Source organism: Trachurus trachurus, assembly GCF_905171665.1.
Source record: "Trachurus trachurus genome assembly, chromosome: 8".
NCBI lineage: Eukaryota > Metazoa > Chordata > Actinopteri > Carangiformes > Carangidae > Trachurus > Trachurus trachurus.
In genome coordinates, this window is record NC_139905.1 from 27,322,861 (window position 1) to 27,336,011 (window position 13,151).

Here is a 13,151-nt window from a genome sequence, read left to right on the forward strand (position 1 = left end):
CTTTTGAACGAAATAATCAATTTTGGTGAATAGATAACAGGAGAAGTTACACAATGTCCCTTTAAAGAGCCTTCAAAAAGTGATATTTCCATAATATGTCCCCTTTAACAGCTGGTATAATATTTTCTATGTTCGCCATCTGATTATAGTATGTCAACCATAATATCAACATGCTAACATTAGCTAATTACCATTCAACATACAGCTGATGCCATTATCAGGTATTTGCAAAGGAGGAAAGTGCACACACATCCAACTAGTAGGCAGGTGCAGGACAAAAAAAGTAGTAGAAGAAAAAGAAAAAATGTCTGCACACTGCTAAATAAAGCTCCCAATTTTTTATTAATTGACAACGTTTCGTTGACATCTGACAACCGATTTGATATAGATCTAAGGAAAACACATGTATGTACAATCTATATTCAAAAGTTGGAAACAGTTAATGTTGTCTGCATTTTCATTTTATTCATGTTTCATACCAATTAATTGACTAATTGCTTCAGCAATATGATTACTGGTACTTGTTGAGGCTTCTTTTAAATCAATCTATCAACCTGCTGGGTCAATTAAAAATAAATCCTCTCTTGTTTGGTTTCTTGTGCCTCAGTAGCTCATTCACTATCTTCCTGATTAGATTGTGATGTGTTTCTTTGTTGCAGCCATGTCAGATATAGAAGAGGAATACGAGTGAGTAGAGCAGCATATATCACTGTTTGTCATGTGAAGTCACTTGTCATCTGTTCATTCCATACAGGGCCGGCCCCTGGCATAAACACTCTATGCGGTTGTTTAGGGCCTCAGCCGTCAGGTGGGGCCACATGATCAGAAAGGTACTACTACTGGGGTTCAATTCAAGTCATTTTAACACTGCGGTCGGCGCGCCCGTTTACGCAACGGTCTTGATATGTTTTTGTTTATATTTCGGTCATTTTACGCCGTAGAAACGCGGTTTAACTGCTCCCGTGACCAAGGGACGGCTCTCCTCTTTCAAATACACCCGCCCTCGATGACCTACGTTATTCACAGCCAGGGTTTGAGAGCCAATAACAGAGCATAGTGCACGCATCGTCCCCTCTCACTGTGCGTAATTGGTTGAATCCGTTGTCCGTCAACTTGAGCATACGTGATTGGCTGAATCGCCTGTCAGTCAACTTCGGCCAACCAATTGGCACTCTGGGATCACTAAGGTCCTTCCTATCACAGTTTTAGCTCCATGGTTTACCTACAGCGGCTGGCATGGAGAGAGACGGCAGAGGAGACCGAACCTGTCAATTAAAACAACGGTGAAGCTTCAAACCCGCAGAATCGTTAGGAGAGAAAGAGAATCAGTGATGACGGTGCTTCAGACGCTGAAAGTTTTGACTCATCTGATGAGCATGATTATTAAAAAAAAATATATATATATATGAGAAAGTTCAGACTTAAACTCAGCTCCAGCTTTGTATACAGACCTGTTGAGCTCTACACTTTTTTTTTTTTTAACCTTTCACACAGCACAGACACAGTGACAACACACATTATATGAACAATGTAAATTGTGTGTTTTCCATTTATTTATTTCATTGCACAACAATTCCATTTATTTAGTAAATATTTTTGTTTTAATTTCTTATTTAAAAAAATCTGATGAAGCTTTGAAGTCAATATTCAGCTTCTTTTATCTCACATTTAAGACATTTGGTGAAAATAGAATGCCAGAATGACAACATTTATGCTCAAAAGGCGATTTTACAAAATTTCATTTTAGACTTGTTTTCTACACTTATCTATTACTGTATTCATATCCTATTTCAAGCACCAAAAGAGTTTGTTCTCATGACTGAAGGAGTGTTTTCACAAGGGATTTGAAATTTTTCAGAAAATTTGGCCTAAATTATTTCTTTATACAGTGTTCTAGGATAAATTTGCCTCAGTGTACTTAGAGCGGAAGATTAGACATCTGTCTATCAAACATGTCTGTATTCAGTTTTAAGCAGTCTATGTGATTTGGTGTTTGCGCTTAAAGTGGGCCACAAACAAAAATCTTGTTTAGGGCCACCAAAATGCTAGGGCCGGCCCTGATTCCATAGTAAACACATCAACTGCGATGTTAACTGATAAACAATGTGTTTCTGTATTCCTTTCATCTCATTGTCTCTCCAGGGAGCAGACAGAGGGTAAGTTTGCTCGGAAGTGTTGATATCTGTCACAGTGTATGAAGATTGATATGAGACATGATGAGACTATATTCATTTCTCTTGGTTTCTTCCAGAGGCTGAAGAGGAGCAGGAGGCAGAGCCCGAGGTGGAGGAGGAGGAGGAGACTCAGCATGTGGAGGTGGAGGAGGATGGAGAAGGTAAAGTCAGGAGGACTTGAAAAGTGCAAAGCTCACAAACAAGTCACAAGTCCTGGGATGAAACATGTTAATGTCGTGATGAAAGAAATGTTAACAGTGAGAGTGACCGAAGCTGTTGCAGTTATGGTTGACGTGTCTTTCACTGTTGAGGAAACTCCGCCTCCTCCTTCATAAGTGTGTGAGATATGGATGCCACTGTACTAACTCTGACCTATCAACTCCCCCCTCTATCCTGCTTTTCCATTGGCTGACACTGCTGGTTGGGGTTATCAGAGCAGCAAGAGTACCAAGGTAAGGTTATCATGGGTCACATTTTTAAGATGTCAGTCTTAAAATCCAATGCAGGTGGGACTTTTGTTGATGTTTTTGTTAGAGAGAAGACAAGAGAGTATTTGCTCCTTAAACACACCCATGTTCTTACCTGCATTGTATTTTACCACTAAATCTACATGGTGAACCTCATCATTAGCCACACATATGGAAAGATAAACATATGTCATGTCTAAGCATATTTTCATTGCCATGTTGATCACGCCTTGTGAACATTTGACTGCATTTCTCATTGCCTGTTGTTGCAGCCAGTGTTGTAAAGATCTAAGAAATCAAATGTGTTTATGATCTTGTCCACTTTAATTATTTAATTTTAAAATCAACGGACTGCCCTTATCAACAAACAGGCAACTATTTTCAGCTCTATTTACAGTAAGCTCCTTGTCCACCTATTTATCCAAGACCACACAGAAAAGTTAAACAATCAACTGGTAAACATAGTGGAACATTTAGTGGCTAAGGCATCAGAAGCTTCCCTCAGGATACAGACTGAATAGTCCTAAAGACTAAACACCTGCTAGGACATTACTGTTTGTTCATGTGCTTTAGAGTTTGTTCTGCTCCCACCAAGTGGCCAAAAAAAATATTATTAGTTATCATGGTACCAGTCATTGTGATCTATTTTCTGCTTGGCCAATTCATGCATTTTAAGATATTAGATTGTCTTGAGATTGTATTATATTTTTTAATTGTTCTATTAAACTTGTGACCAGTGCCACAATTCCCTTCTCTAAGCCTGTAATCCATGTACAAGTTGTAGGTTTATAGGTTGTATAGGTTTTTGGACAGAACTGATCCAGTGAAGTCTGATTTGACCAAGATCATAAACATAATTTTGCTTGTACAATTCATTTGTATAGCTGCAACCACTGTATTCTGACATTCATTATTATACACATGCACATACCTGATGTGAGTTTTACTTCTACCAAATGTTCTCTGAGGATTTCAATATATAATCATAACCTAGGAGCACACGTTAACTGAAAGATTAGATTTGGCCTTTGACCTATGACCTTAGCGGGTGGCCACACCTCTCTTCTCAGAAGGCTATAGTTTGTTGTTATTTTTCTTCAGCAGTATCATTAATTTTGACTCAGAAAAACATTTGTGAATAAAACTCAACCAAGAAGATGATTCATATGTGAATTATGTAATAATAAAACGTTCAAAAAAAAGCTACATTTCCCAAGAGCCACATTGGGTGGCACATTTTGCCACTGATAAGTGAGGCTAACACTGCATGATGGGAAATGATAGTTTTAAAGCAACAGTTTAACATTTTTGAAAATGCACTGATTTCCTGTCAAGAGTTAAAAGAGCAGATTGATGCCAGATCATGCCACTCTCATGTCTGTATGGATGTTAAACTACAGCAGTACTACCGATTAGCTTAGCTTTGCATAGAAACTTCAAATGGGGAAACCACCACCACATTTAAAGCTGTGTTATTTCAAATTCAGATTTATTTATGGATAGCCCCTTAAGATGAGCAGCCGTCTCGTTTTCGAGGGGGTCTTGATGTGTTCATGTTGTTACCTCGTTTCCACAGTAAATCCATTTCCATTTTGTGCTAAGCTAACTGACTGCTGGGTGCTTTTATTTGTTATTATCATGCAGATGAAAGATGGTATTGATCCTCACATTGGAAGGAAAGTAGAAGAGTGTATTTTTCAAAATGTTGAACTATTTCTTTAAGCTTGCTGAACATGTCACATCAAATGTTAACTTGCGTCTTCTGTCAATCACTCCACACCTCCTCCCCTCCCCTCCCCCTCCTCTACACATACTTTTTTCCCGATTGTTCATTTTTCACTGTTTTCCCATTTTTTCCACTTTCTTGATCTCCTTTGTTTTGTTATCCCTTCTTTTGTTTCTTTATACTTCCATCTCTTCCTTCTGTATCTATTTTATTCTCCTTCCTTCCTTCTTCCTTCCTACCGTCCATTCCTCATCCTTTCTTCCTTGCTCCCTCTCATTCACCTTACATGTTCTATTTCCTCGCTCTCATCATTTGTACTTTTCACCCATCATTAATGGCTCCTTCCATGCTCCATGTGCTACACTGTCCCGCCATCATCCATTGTGTCTTAATGTGGCGGGTACCTCAGATCAAGATGCCCAGGAGGAAGGTGAGAAACAGGTGTTAGTGTGATCCTCTGAACTGTAAAACCCACCATTTTCTCCTCAAGCTCAGATCCACATTGGTTGACTGAAATATTTCTTCCCCAAATTAATATAATCTAACATATTAAAAGGGTATGATGAGTGATCAGTCTCCTACATAATTAAACTACCATACCTTCCAGACTATGAGCAGCAAAGCAAATATTTGAAATGTGATTTCATTACTAACAAGTGTTTTATTTCATGTTGCCTTTTTCCTTTCTCAGTCCCAAGCTTGCAGTGCTGTCAGTCACATTAATAGTTTCAATAACACAGTTGTCCTTTCACATATATGAAGGAACACATTTTTTTTCTATATCAACTGTCAACTTTTTTGCTAATACTTCTCTCTTTCACCAACAGAAGAGGAGCGCCCCAAGCCTAAGTATGTTCACTTACTGTATTAGTTCTCACACTTTTCATGTTTTCTCAGTCCAAAATGCCACAGTGGCCTTATCTTATTTTGATCTTTCAATTATTCCCTCAGGCCTATGGTGCCACAACTTGCCCCTCCAAAGATTCCTGAGGGAGATAGGGTGGATTTCGATGTAAGTCATGAAAGTCTTTTTTTTTTATAACTTTGACGCAGCATCAGGGAACAACAACATCTGTCAGTGTCTTGCAGACAAACTGTCAACACTCAAGATTCGCTAAGCTGGGAAAAGTAAACCAGAAGTCAAGTTTTTGTTTTCTGTCCAGTAGCACTGTACTTGATCAATTTCAGTCTGGGTTCAGATCAAGTTTACTGAAACTGGGCAGTGGAGCCTGACCTCTGTGACCAGGTCTTACCATTAGACCTTAGTGTCTTACACTGTGGACCAAGACATCAGGACATTAAACCTGGTATCAAGGAGACTAGCGTTTGCCTGATGACACACAGATATGGTGTTCTGCAGGGATCAATACTTAGACCATTTCTGTGTTGTGCACTAATTCTCTCACATTGTATTTTCAGAAAATACAATCATGTAAATGATCATTTCTATGTTGAAGACACTCACATATATCGCTGTGTAACAACTAAATGAAACTCTTCTGTGCTTCAACTGAGCCGTACCTGACCAGTTCTGTGTTGCCCACATGGACAGTAACCCTGTCTTTTTCCAACAGGACATCCACAGGAAGCGTATGGAGAAAGACTTACTGGAGCTGCATTCTCTGATCGATTGCCACTTTGAGCAGAGGAAGAAGGATGAGGAGGAACTCATTGGCCTCAAAGACCGAATTGTAAGCTCAATCTGATCCTCTGACACTGCTACCTAACACCATGTTATTGAACAACATAGAAACATAAATGTGAAGTCATGCTCCAGATCCTCTACATTCACTTAAAGCAGAAGTGAGTGATATATTTGTGTTAATATAAGTCTTAAATAGTTATATCTTCCGACAGCAATCACTTACATAGAGTGTTTGGTCTGAAACACGGGTCTGTCAGTCCCTCTGCTCTGCTCTGAGCCGAAGAGAAAACATTTATCGTATCCTACAGTTTTTATCCAATGAGGAGAGAGAACGGCATGCAGGGCTGTGTGTGCAGCCAAGGAACGCCGTGAATGTGGTGACGTAGCGACGAGGACTGTTATGGTGCGTTCAAGGAAACTCGTATTTTTCCGACCGTGAAGTGGTACCAGTTCGATCTGGTACGAGTTCACCGGTCGGAAGTTACGAGTGGCCGTTATAGTGACTTTCACCGGTAAAACAGGTCGGAAAAACACGAGTGGGTTGCCTGGAACGCTACAAAGTCGTAAGTTGTGACTTGAAGCTGTAATTTAGGATTTCAAAAGCCTGCCTGGAACGCAGCATTAGCGAAAACGACCGGATCACTCACTTCTGCTTTAAGTTGTCTTTATGAGTGCTGTACTTTTACTATCATTAAGACATACTTAGTGTGTTATTGCATTCAAATTGTGTCTTTTGTTTTTTATTTCTATCAGGAGCACCGACGGTCAGAGAGAGCTGAGATTCAGAGGGTCAGAGCTGAGAAGGAGAAGGACAGACAGAACAGGATTGCGGTAATACACACACACACACACACACACACACACACACAAACACACACACACACAAACACACACACACACACACACACACACACACACACACACACACACACACACACACACACACACCAGTTTTGTTTTTTGTGTCACGACATTCACGAAAAATGAAATGAAACATTGTGGTGCTACAGAGATACCCTGGCCTACAGATAATATTCTCCAGACGTAAGGGAACATTGTTTGGTACTTATCCCAGCATTTTGAATTTTACAGTGAAATTGTTATGAAAAATATACCATTAAGAAAAATAATGAAAATAATTGCAGATTTTTAGTTTTTGTTTTGGCATATCATTCAGCCCTACAGCACAGCATGAAATCTCATGCATCTCAAAAATATAATAAAGCATGCAATGTTTTTCTGGCTCCTTTATCACTGCATCCTTTTTCCATTCCCAGGAGGAGCGCCACAGAAAAGAGGAAGAGGAGGCCAAGAGGAAGGCTGACGATGACTTGAAGAAGAAGAAAGTCCTGTCAAACATGGGAGCAAACTTTGGAGGCTTCCTGGCCAAGGTCATATGACGGCTGCTAATTTTCAGTAGTGATAATGATAATGAGGAGATGATGACACAGAGGATGACTTTGTATGTTCTGTCCCAGGCTGAGTCGAGGAAGGGCAAACGTATGACAGGCAAAGAGATCAAAAAGAAGACACTGACTGACAGACGGCAGCCGTTAGCCACTGACAATATGAGGGAGGATGCCCTCAAGTGAGTCTCCTCCATTTGTTACACTGTTACAGCTTTAAACTGGGTGTTACTGTTGATAACCTGAAAGTTGATTGACCTAATGCATATATAGATTTATAGAAAATATGGATTTGAAATAGAGTATTGAGCGTCCTGAGATATCTAAACCCTCTACAGCAGGGGTGTCAAACTCATTTTAGTTCAGGGGCCACAAACAGCACAATTAGATCTCAAGTGGGTCAGACCAGTAAAATAATAGCATGATAAGCTATAAATAAAAAGAAGAACTTTTCCCTCTGTATTATAAGATGTTTAACTAATTGTGTCACGACATGTGACAACCTGAAAAATGAAGCCAACACAGATGCAACACGTTTGTCGTGACACTGGAGTCTGGCTCCATCAGACTCCAACAGTTAAAATTATACCTCATTTTTGGATTAGCCAGCAGTTAGTTGCGGAGCCAGGTGTCATAGCACATGCAATATTGAGTGTCTAAAGACTTTGGGTAGTCTGGGGTTTTTTGCGAACTCCAAAACCAAAAGTAAGCATGTGTAAGGAGTGAAACAGTGTTGTTGAGTTATCTTTATTGGATTTGAGGGAGTTTACAGTCCCATAAACCCAGTCAAACTTGTTGTAATGTTTGTTTATTTCCATGTAAAGTAGCCTAGTGTAACGGAGGTCCACGGGTATAGTCACAGTCACGAGGTACCAGTAAGGAGAAGTGACGACGTGTGGCGGTTAGCGGTACTGAAGTTAAACTCACTCACCCATAAAAGACGTGCTAACCCCCTTGCCAAGTGGTCATTGACCTCTTGGCAAAACGGCTAGCATTGTCACTCCCGGTGCGGGAGACCCAGGTTCGAAACCCACTCAGGGCAGGTCACAGAAGTACACACTAGTATCATGTACGTATATAACCATAAGGCTACATGTATGAGCCTTTAACAAGCTTTAGCTTAAAAATTCACCCCAAAGCTTTGAAAACAAAATAGCATGAAGCTAACAGCTAATAGCATGAAGCTGAGCAAACAGTAGCTCAAGTAGTTTTCTGCCTGCATCTATCATCAATTGTCGTTGTGTTTCCAAGGCAACGGGCCCAGGAGATGTGGAACTGGATCTACCAACTTGAGTCTGAGAAGTTTGACTTCATGGAGCACATGAAACACCAGAGATATGAGGTACAACTGAGACTGTCAGTATTGAAATGTCCTCTTATAGTCACCATACGTGATGATTTCATTTTTACCTCTGATCTCTGGTTTGCCTCCCTCAGATCATTGTGCTGCTGAACAGAATCCAACATGCTCAGAAGTTGTGAGTAGCTGCTTTAAAGCAAAATATGATGTCCTCCTATTATCATATCCCATGTTTATGTGTTTCAACACCCCTTCTCTTCCTCCCACAGTAAAAAGGTCCATGGCAAAGGGAAGGTTGGTGGTCGCTGGAAGTAATGCTGGAAAAGTACAAAAGAAGAGAAAACAAAAACACACTGATAAGGAAAAATGAGAGTAAGAATATGGAGGACTGACACCTAGCCTCCTCAGTCTTCTAGTGATGGAGCCACTGCCGATATGTATGAAAGATATTGACTGTTTCTTGATAAGATGTATTGATAATAAAAAAGACGTGCACCCAGCTCGGTGGTGGTTTTGTTACGTTTCATTTTTAGCAGAAAAACAAGAAACAAGATTTTTTCAGACAACCCCCTGGTGAGTAGCGAGGAAAGGACATTATGTTTGTGCAGAGCAGCATCCTTCAAATAACACTGAGGTCATGTCCTTTTACTTTTGCTTAACAGCCACTTTCAGAGATTTACATTGTGTCTTACAATCATTTATTCAAAAGCTGCACCGTCCCGATGGTCTTTTTTTTTAACATCTGTGCTTGGTGCTTGTGTTGCTGATTTCAACACTTTGAAATTCTTTGACCGGCGCAAGACAGACTCATGTTTTCATTCATCAAGAATTAAAGTCAGAGGTTCGAAGACGATCAGATACCGTCGTAGTTCCGACCATAAACGGCGATTCGGCGGCGTTATTCTCATGACTCGCCACGAAACCGAAAGTAAAGAAACGCTGGTCGGCTCGCCCAGCATCTCCGCCACCACTAATAATAACAAAATAACAGTAGAGACAAAACGATATATTTATCGAAAATGGGTAGTGTGGGTAGTGTAGATTCATCCACATTAACGGGAGACTTTTTTATAACCAAATAGAAACTCCTCGTTGTCCCTTTAATGTAGCCTATTAGTAAGCAGTTAATTAATGTTTACTACTCAAAGTTAGTTAAAGCAGAAGTGAGTGGTCCGGTCATTTTCGCTAATGCTGCGTTCCAGGCAGGCTTTTGAAATCGTAAATTACAGCTTCAAGTCACAACTTACGACTTTGTAGCGTTTCAGGCAACCCACTCGTGTTTTTCCGACCTGTTTTACCGGTGAAAGTCACTATAACGGCCACTCGTAACTTCCGACCGGTGAACTCGTACCAGATCGAACTGGTACCACTTCACGGTCGGAAAAATACGAGTTTCCTTGAACGCACCATAACAGTCCTCGTCCCTACGTCACCACATTCACGGCGTTCCTTGGCTGCACACACAGCCCTGCATGCCGTTCTCTCTCCTCATTGGATAAAAACTGTAGGATACGATAAATGTTTTCTCTTCGGCTCAGAGCAGAGCAGAGGGACTGAGAGACCCGTGTTTCAGTCCAAACACTCTATGTAAGTGATTGCTGTCGGAAGATATAACTATTTAAGACTTATATTAACACAAATATATCACTCACTTCTGCTTTAATAAATTAATAAAAGTTGAATAATGTAATTAGTTATCATTATGTATGCATTACTCTGCATTAATTAATACATTAGTTTATATATTAATGCTTAATAAATGTACTAGCTAATGTTAATTAAGGGACCCTTATTGTAAAGTGTTACCCAAGTCTTTTTTGCTGATAGTACAGTCACTGTCCATCCCAGCTGCCTCACTATTTAGAATGTTAATTAATGACACTAACAGACTCAGGGGGAGTGAATGGGACATTATTTGTACAAATGCAAAGCTGCCATGGAGCCCAGGAGGGTTGTGGCTGAAGGAGGGGCGGCATGAGTCCAGAGGTTTCAGTGGATGCACTGGTACATCACTCCACCCAGAGGAAGTAAGAAAGCCTGCAACTGCTGTAACAAGCTCACACTTAACTGTAGCTATTAGTATGATAACCTAATACCTATAGCTATATGGTTAGTATTTATTTTAACAACCTATGTTTATTTCTCAATTAGATTTACTTTTTTAAAAGTACTTTTGAAAATTTATTTTTTATGCCAAATTTTATTTACTTATCCGTCTTTTTTTCTTTTTTTTTTAAATTTATTTCGGGAACCAGCCTTTTCCTTCTTTGCTGTTTCTTCTTCTCTCCTGTTCTGTCTGTAGTAATGATGTTCCCTGTGTGCCCCCTCCTAACCACCACCCCTCTCTCTCCCTCCCTTCTCTCTCTAATTCCTGCCTCACATGTTTGGCTCACTGCGTGAGACAAGGACTAAAGAGGACACACTGTTAATCCAGTCTTTTACTCGTTGCATTCAATCAGGACACACACACACACACACACACATTTGCATGCTTACCTCACTAAAATCAAATGTATCAGTGGAGGCTTCGCAGGTTGTCCAGAATAAAAGCCTCAATATTCATAATTAGATTATTGGGACAAACAGCAGCAATAATGACAAGGTGCAGGATTAGTTACCCTCAGAAATTACACTGAGCGATTATTTTGTCTGATTGCAAGGTTAACACAACCACTTATTGTATTAGAGGGAATAATCCCACTCTGAAGCATGATATGAAATATATTGAATTCTTCAGAGACTGTGGCATTTCACCCCAAAGATGCTTTCTCCTTTCTTTACTAATGGTGTGAGTGTGTGCGACGTCCTGCTTGTGGGTAAATAAAAGGATATCATTCTCACACATGACAGTTTTATAGCGTGTGTCCAAATCCATCCATCCATCATCCACCAAGCCATCTGTCATTGTTAGGAAACATTTTATTTATTCAGCTAGTTGTTTCGCAGTCACATAGTATCGAAAGAGAAACCACAAACAGATTTCCATTTTTATGATACACTGTGCACACACACACACACACACACACATACACATCAATTTGCTCATTCACTCCAAGCAGGATCTGGTCTCATTCAATCACGAGCACAGAGGGAGCCACAAAGAGACAGAACAACGATTAGTAAAAACATGTAACTAAATGCAACAAATTTCATGGGGGAAATTTGAGATGGGATTGTTTGGAAGACAAAGGGGTTTTCAGAGTAAACAAGAGGAAGATCTGAGGAAGAAGGAAAATACAGAATATTCACAGCAGTAGACAAAAATACAAAGTGTTTCTATCTTCTTCCTCACAGGGATTCTAACACCACCATCTGTATAGTTAGGTCTATAAAGCATGAGTGTGACATCTGCTGGTCTGCTTCACAAGAACCAAAGATGAGCACTTCTTCTGTCCAAGTGCAAACTGAGCCGGACCTTCCAGCATTACTCACAATTACAACTGGTGGAGGAAGTTAAGAGGAGTTTGAGGTTCACATGACGACCAAAGCCAAGAACTAGCATGATCCTGTACTGTGAGCTGCAACCTGCCACATTATTCATTCAGCCCTATATCCTTGATTTAGCAGTACAAGAGGATACTACTATAATTAATTTAAAAGTGAGTTCAAACTTAAGAAAAGATCCAGATTTATGAATATTTATGCTTGAAAATAAATTACTTCCATCACCTCTGCTCTCAATATCAAGAGAAATACCAGATGAGCACAGCTAAACGCCTTAGAAATTGTTGGACAATAAACTTACTAATCAATTTCCAGTTATCAGTTCCTGCTGAGTTGTGTCCATGATTTTATGTTTTATTTATTTATTTTCAAATTAATTCAAATTTTGCACCAACATATCACCTTACAAACAGCTGACAGCAGGCTAGTTAACGGGCTCTAGCTCACATGAGGTCATGCTAGCTGGACTGAGCTGTTGGTCATGTGACCCTCCTCGCCTTGTAGGTCAGCTGTTTTTTGAGAGTCTCCAAAGTAAACTGATACAAAACCATTAGCCTACGAGAGGAAGGGGGGGTTTAGTTTTGGAATCATTATAGTGAAACAGTGGCTACTGATTCTCACTTGCTCTAGACATATCACAGTATTAAAATTAATTTGACAACACTGCCGTCAGCCCAGAGTCCGGAGTATGGAGGCCCCAAAGTCCAGGGAGGAGATGTAAGCATCTGAATGCTTGGCAAGTGAGTCTGGCAATTTTGTGAGATACATGTGAAGTACCCTTTTTATTCTCAGTCACTTAACTGGTCCATTAAATGTGTAGAATATGTATGAGCCAATACACAAACAACTGTGTAAATGTGCGTGTGCTGCAAGTGCACATTATAATTTATCATAATGTATTCATATGCAATCTATGGGATGCATTCAACACAATATAAAGCCCACATTAAGATCCCAAAATGAAATTAAATATTACAAAATGAGTGCTG

At 39.9% G+C, this 13,151-nt stretch overlaps 1 protein-coding gene across 1 annotated transcript; it reads left to right on the top strand.

Annotated features, from left to right (window-relative positions):
• Nucleotides 1–661: 661 nt before the first annotated feature.
• tnnt1 (troponin T type 1 (skeletal, slow)) lies at nucleotides 662–9,033 on the top strand (the record flags this gene model as incomplete). Its single annotated transcript, XM_083976703.1, has 13 exons — nucleotides 662–687; nucleotides 2,143–2,156; nucleotides 2,252–2,335; nucleotides 4,777–4,797; nucleotides 5,195–5,216; nucleotides 5,319–5,379; nucleotides 5,942–6,058; nucleotides 6,766–6,843; nucleotides 7,290–7,403; nucleotides 7,491–7,600; nucleotides 8,670–8,760; nucleotides 8,856–8,896; nucleotides 8,988–9,033. 13 exons carry the CDS (start codon nucleotides 662–664, stop codon nucleotides 9,031–9,033), a joined length of 825 nt encoding a protein of 274 aa, XP_083832829.1.
• Nucleotides 9,034–13,151: the final 4,118 nt, after the last annotated feature.